We start from the raw sequence: 6,325 nt of genomic DNA, 5'->3' as shown, positions 1-6,325 counted from the left end.
TCCCTTCATGCTCCTTCCCACAAACTCCTGGAAGACCGATTCAGGATCAACTTTAGGAAAAACTTCTTCACAGTCAGGGTGTCCAGACTGGAATAAAATCCCTCCAGAGGTGGTGCAGTCACCTACCCTGGGCATCTTCATGAAGAGACTAGACGGTCACCTTGCTGGGGTCACCTGACCCCCAGGTATCTTTCCTGCTTGGTGCAGGGGGCTGGACCCAATGATCTTCCAAGGTCCCTTCCAGCCTTACAGTCTATGAATCTACTGTTCCCTTCCCATGCTAGGAACTTCCCCTAAGCCCTGTGTGTGCTTTGCCCAGGACTCCCTCCCCGCTCCGGCCTTCCCAGTGACCTGTGCAGGATGGAACGAACCCGGAGACTCTGCTCTCTCTCTTTGCTCTGGGCCTGACATGTTCTCTCCTCATTGCCGACCTACCTGTGCTCTAGGGCTGGCAAGCCCATAACCCCTTCCAGCGCAACCAGGGCTCTTTTCTGCAAAATGTCACATGCGTTTGGTACTATAGAATGATCGAATACAATCCCCTACTCCTGGGGCAACGGGAGTCTAGGGGTACAAGTGTTATGTGCTGTGGGTCAGCCCGGGCTGACAGGAGCTAGCTGAGGGTCCGTTCAGCAGTGAGATATTGCTGTTGCAGCACTCGCACTTTGCCAGACACTGACACGCACCCTCTGGCTGGCATGGTGGTGTCCCAGTAACCCGAGCCCCAGCAGAGGTATTGCTTCCTGTCCCCTCAAAAATGTGGGGGCCATGGTGAGAGCCAAGCTGAGACCAGGCCTGCGGGGAACATGTGGCAGATAGTGGCCTAGCGTTACACTGCTGGCCCCCAGGATGCTGGGGTAGGGACGGGCTGGGTTGTGCCAGAGGCAGCAGCTGGGTGAGCTTGTCTCTCTTGCTGTGCACACACACGGGCAGTGTGTACCTACACTCCACATGCTTTCAGCTTAAGTGCTAGGTGCCAGCTTGATATAGGAGAGGAAGGGACCCCTTAGTCCACTGAGCGTGTTCCTCTGTTCACAGTCAACCGCATATCCAGACTCAAACAGTGTCCGCTCCACCCCCTTATGCACCACAGCTACAAAGCACATGACAAAGCTACCACGCCTCTGCTGGGTCCCTTGGGTAACAGGCAGGAAGACAAGGGCTGTGTCTTGCTGCAGCAGATCAAGCCAGCCTCAATCCCAGAAGTGTCAAATGGAGCTCATCCCTGGGAAGCCTGTCAAAGTCTGCTAGTGGTGCAGTGTTCCCAGAGTAGCCTGATCATGCCAGCCTCTGAACTACCTGTTTAATCTTCATCATTTCTCCCTTCTCTCAGGATGGGGAGATATACAAAACAGTGACCTGGATGGGGTGGCAGATGAACTGCTCCTTTCCCCTAGTATAAGAACAAGGGGCTCCCAGCTGAAGCTCCTTCAGGCTAAGATCCACATATGAACCTCCCTGCCCATCTCATTGTGAGGCCTCAGGGTTTGAAATTGGAAGTCTTAAACATAGAATCATAGAAAATGAGGGTTGGAGGGGACCTCAGGAGGTCACATCTAGTCCACCCCCCTGCCCCAACTACATCATCCCAGCCAAGGCTTTGTTGAGCCAGGCCATAACACCTCCTGGAGATCCCACCACCACTCTGGGTAACATGTTCCAGTACTTTACCACCCTGCTAGTGAGAGTTTTTTCCAACCTAAACCACCCTTGCTGCAACTGGAGCCCATTGCTCCTTGTCCTGTCATCTGCCCCCACTGAGAGCAGCCCAGCTCCATCCTCTTTGCAACCCCCTTGCAGGGAGATGAAGGCTGTTATCAAGCCCCCTCAGTCTTTTCTTCTGCAGACTAAATAAGCCCAGTTTCCTCAGTCTTTCCTCACAAGTCCTGTCCCCCAGTCCTTGAACCATTTTCATTGCCTTCCGCTGGACTCTCTCCAGTATGTCCACATCCTTTCTTTGGTGGAGGGGGCCCACAGCTGGACACAGGACTCCAGATGTGGCCTCCCCAGTGCTGAATAGAGGGGAAAAATCACTTCCCTCGATCTGCTGACAAAGCTCCTACCAGTGCAGCCCAGGATGCCATTCGCCTTCTTGGCAACAAGGGCACACTGCTGGCTCGTATCCATCTTATTGCCCACTGTCAGCCCCAGGTCCTTTTCTGCAGTGGTGCTGCCCAGCCAGTTAGCCCCCCGCCTGCACCAGTACATGGGATTTTTCCATCCTAAGTGCAGGACTTTGCACTTCTCCTTATTGAACCTCATGAGATTTCTTTTGGCCCAGTCCTCCAACATGGAGTAGCTGGGCTCAGGCTGTCCTGACACTCATGCAGAAGTAGGGCAGCTCCATCCCTACAGAGCCCCGGGGGAGTGTGCGAGCAGTGCCAACGTCCTGCTGTGTTGCTGACACAGCCTTCCTCTCTTGGAGAAGGTCGGGCGCACTCCCTCTTGCTCTAACTGCTATGCAGTGTTTCACTAGTAGTCTGAGAAGGTGGATCACAACTAAGATCAAAGAGTGTGAATGGAGCTGGCAGTTGCACCATTAAGTTGTTACCCAGCATTAACAAACCCATTTCATTCGGATTTAAAGTTACAGCAGGTTAGCTTGCTTACTCCAGGAGAGGCGTGAGCAGATGTAATGGTCAATTCAAGCTCCTGAGTAGCAGGTCTCACCTCCCCTTTGAAAATGGTTGAACATCATGTCCGCCCATGGCCTGAAACATCAGAGCTGGCCTGGCATTGGGCACCCACAGTCTTTTAGATCATTTGACTCCGGGCCAGTTGTCAGAGCTGTTGGTACTAACCCATGCGCCTATCCCGAAGCCATCACCAGTGTGTGCTCCGTGGGCAGCTGGGCTGTGCCCTAAGGCATCTTGCCAGCTGCTTTTGTGGCAGGCAGTAACTCACTCTCCTCCTCTCTTCTCAGGACAGAGATCTTCTCCGGCAAGACAGTTACTCATGAAGATATCAAATATGAACAGGCATGCATCCTCTATAACCTTGGTAAGGCCCAGAGCACAATGGCTTGGCTTCCTTGGCAGCCTCTGTTTGCAGAGAGAGTCTGCCATGGCTTGTTGAACCCCAGACAAGTGTCCTTCTCCCTGGCCAGCCCTTCCTCTCTGCATGACCCATCTCCTACTGTGCTAAGAGGGACCTGAGAGGGTAGAGAACCTAGGCAGCCTCCATGAAGGTGCATTGCCTTTTAGTGCCTTGCCATGAACAGGGAAGGCCGCTGAATGAGGCCCTTGTTGCTTTACAACATTGGCCAAACCACAGCCCTTGATGTGCTTCTTTTCTATGTGTCCTGTAGCCTTTGATCTGAGGCTACGTTCAAGGTGTGTGACTCTGCGTGTGTGTGTGTGCGCGCATGCGTGTGCAGTCAAGGATGATTCTCTTCCATGATGGTCTTATCTGTGGTCCGAAGGTGCCTGACGAGGCCTATCCAGGATTGACAGACTCTGTTTTGGCTCAGGCACATGTTTCGGTACAGTGTGGGTGCCTCTGGGTTTTTGGTTCTCGTGTTTGTGTGAGAGAGAGAGAGAGAGAGAGAGACAGAAAAGCCTGATTCCAGGACCTAGCCAGGAGAGCTTGTCCCTTTCTCGGTGAATGACCTAGCAGTGTGTCCACGTTTCACCACACCTGACAAATCCAGGACATATCTGCGTGAAAGCTGTATCAATTTAACTGCCACACATGCAGCTTTTCCCCCAAACATTCATCCTCCAAAATTGATGTGTGCATCTCAAGCGAGGAAGCTGATTTTCTGCCTGGAATAGAAGCATGGAGGCACTGTGAAATGGCTCCTGTTCTTTTTCTTCTCTCCTCCCACCTCCTCCTCACCCACCTAGCGCTGCAATGAGGGAGGGATGGAGTTCAGTCTTCAGCAGCAACTATCATTTTAACCGTTTTGTGCACACTGAAAACCTGGTAGTCGCTTTATCTGTGCAGCTAAGAGTTGCTGCCAATTATGCGATGGCTTAAACCTGTAGCTTTTGCCTGTTCAGAAATGGGGGGTGAGGGAGCTGAAGATTGGGCTTTGCCCTGCTCCATGAGACTAACTCTGGGGGAGAAACCTTTCTTCATTCTACATTTCAGAAACAAGGTGCACATGGTATATAAGAAAATGCAGTGTTTAGGCCTGGATCTGGGTGAAGTGGGGCAAAGATTCACCCTCCTTAAGTCGATTTGGATTTTCAGTAAAGTCGTGGCCTCGTGAATTGGGGTATCCTGGGGGAAATCTCAGGCCGGGGCAGGCATGGGGTTACAACCATATGTCCTTGAGCCAGGGTAGAATAATAGAAAAATAGAAAATGAGGGTTGGAAGGGACGTCAGGAGGTCACATCTAGTCCAACCCCTGCTCCAAGCAGGACCAGCCCCAGCTACATCATCCCCAACTAGACCAGTCCCAACTAAATCATCAACATCCAGATGTTGAGAGGAGGCAAGTGGTGGGCAACCTTCCCTGGAGCCTGCATGAATTCAGTGCTGCAGCCTGATGCTTGTGGGTGCTGTGTGCTAACTTCTCAGTGAGACTCGGAGCCACAATGCCAATTGTTCCTGGTCACCTCAGCTCCCTCGGCGCTATGTGAGAGTCAGGATGCCACTAGCAAACAGCCATGGCCACTTCCAGCTGTGGGCAGCATTCTTGCCTCCTAGACACCCCCCTTGGTGTTTGCAGCTGGACATCGCAGCCTCCTTCATTTCTTGTTGGAAGCTGTTCTCTGGGGTGCGTGCACCCTCACACAACTCTGCCCCACAACTAAAGCTGGAACCCTAGCTGCTGCTGAAGGCTGGTCTCCTTGAGCAGAGCTATACAGTTTTAAAAGAGCTGAAGAGTCTCCAAGGTTGTGAAATGGGAGGAGAGAGACCTGGAGCAGCTAGCAGACTACAAAATTGCCTTACGAGAGGTTACAAGACCATTTAAAAACCAGAGATGACTGTAAACACCCCTGGAGTGAAGAACAATGAAGCCATGAAATCAGGTGGCTCCTGGAATAGCAATGCAACAGCTGCCGTAACGTGGAGCAGGAATCAAAGCAGGGGGCATCCCAGTAGACAATCAGCTTCCCACAGGAAGGTAAGCAGAGAAGGTAAATGTGCGCTAGAAACTGTGGTACTTTGTGCCCATGTCAGTATAAAACATACAGTCAAACGTAGCTGTGCCAGTGCCACAGCCTGGCCAAGGGCCTTCAGTAACCTACAATGGGTTCGTTTTACTGAAAGAGTCTTCCTTTGGGAGCCGTGATCGTGGACACGATGTGTGTAGTCTGGTAAATGTGGCGTGTGTGTGAAATGGCTGCCGTTACTTCTGCCAACAGCCTGACCTGAGCCTTTTGTTTCCAACAGGCGCGTTGCACTCCATGCTGGGCGCCATGGACAAGAGAGTGTCAGAGGAGGTAAGGCTGTTGGAACAACTCGGTTCTTACCTCTCTTCCCCAGATGAATAGTAGCACAGAGGCCTGTAGGACTGAGAGCCTTTGAAATGGTCATGGTTTATCCCCTTTGGGGACTCAGCATCATTAACTCATTTAAAATCTCACGGCCTAAAATGTTTTAATCCCCACTTTCAAATATGAGAGTTGTGGCTGGCAAAGATGAAGGAACAAGGTTTGTGTGTAGTTGCAGAATCAAAAAGCAATGCAGCTGCACCATCCTGTCAGAAGGGGAGAGATTGCAGCTAGCACTGATTGTGGAAGTGTGTCTGGGGAGCATGTCTTGGGGTCACTAGGTCCCAACCCACTAAAAGCACAGCAAGTGAAACCCAGCACCGCCTACTCTACCTGGGACCTTACGGGCAGCCGCAGCTTGGGTGTAACATGCTTTTGCTGATGCATGCGTGTGCTTTCTCCCCTCCCCGCCACCCCTGGTCAGGGCATGAAGGTTTCCTGCACCCATTTCCAGTGCGCAGCGGGGGCTTTCACCTACCTGCGGGATCACTTCCCTCACTCCTACAGTGTGGACATGAGTCACCAGATCCTGAATCTCAACATCAACCTCATGTTGGTAAGTAGCAGGCATTAGTCGTGCCACCGATCCCAGTTACCTGGGATCTAGGCTTGTCAAATACTTAATTTTTAAAGGGATATTAACTAAGCTGGAACTGGGGAGGAGATGCATCCAGACCTGAATCTCCCTCCGCATGTCTGCTTCAAAGCCCAGTTCAAGGGGAAGCCTTTTGCAGGGCCATTGGATCCCATGGACAAGGTCTGAGTTGTCTTGGTGCTTTCCAAGACGTTATCTTTCTCAAGATGCTCTAAAGTGCAACTGTATGGGAGGAATCGTGCCTCAGGCTGTAGGACAGAGGCTGATCCCACTATGGTGGGGGGG

General features: G+C 51.9%; 1 protein-coding gene across 1 annotated transcript in view; it reads left to right on the top strand.

Moving 5' to 3' along the window:
* The window catches only part of PTPN23 (protein tyrosine phosphatase, non-receptor type 23), a 27,634-nt gene that overhangs the window by 2,554 nt on the left and 18,755 nt on the right, over positions 1-6,325 (top strand). Inside the window, exons 3-5 of the mRNA XM_014526554.2 lie at positions 2,924-3,000; positions 5,345-5,394; positions 5,870-6,001. Of these exons, the coding sequence (XP_014382040.1) occupies positions 2,924-3,000; positions 5,345-5,394; positions 5,870-6,001 (259 nt within the window). The remainder of the gene's footprint in view (positions 1-2,923; positions 3,001-5,344; positions 5,395-5,869; positions 6,002-6,325) is intronic.

Source organism: Alligator sinensis, unplaced genomic scaffold, assembly GCF_000455745.1.
Source record: "Alligator sinensis unplaced genomic scaffold, ASM45574v1 scaffold1675_1, whole genome shotgun sequence".
NCBI classification, from domain to species: domain Eukaryota; kingdom Metazoa; phylum Chordata; order Crocodylia; family Alligatoridae; genus Alligator; species Alligator sinensis.
Note: the sequence above shows the minus strand (reverse complement) of the source record. Positions and strands in the feature narration are given on the sequence as shown.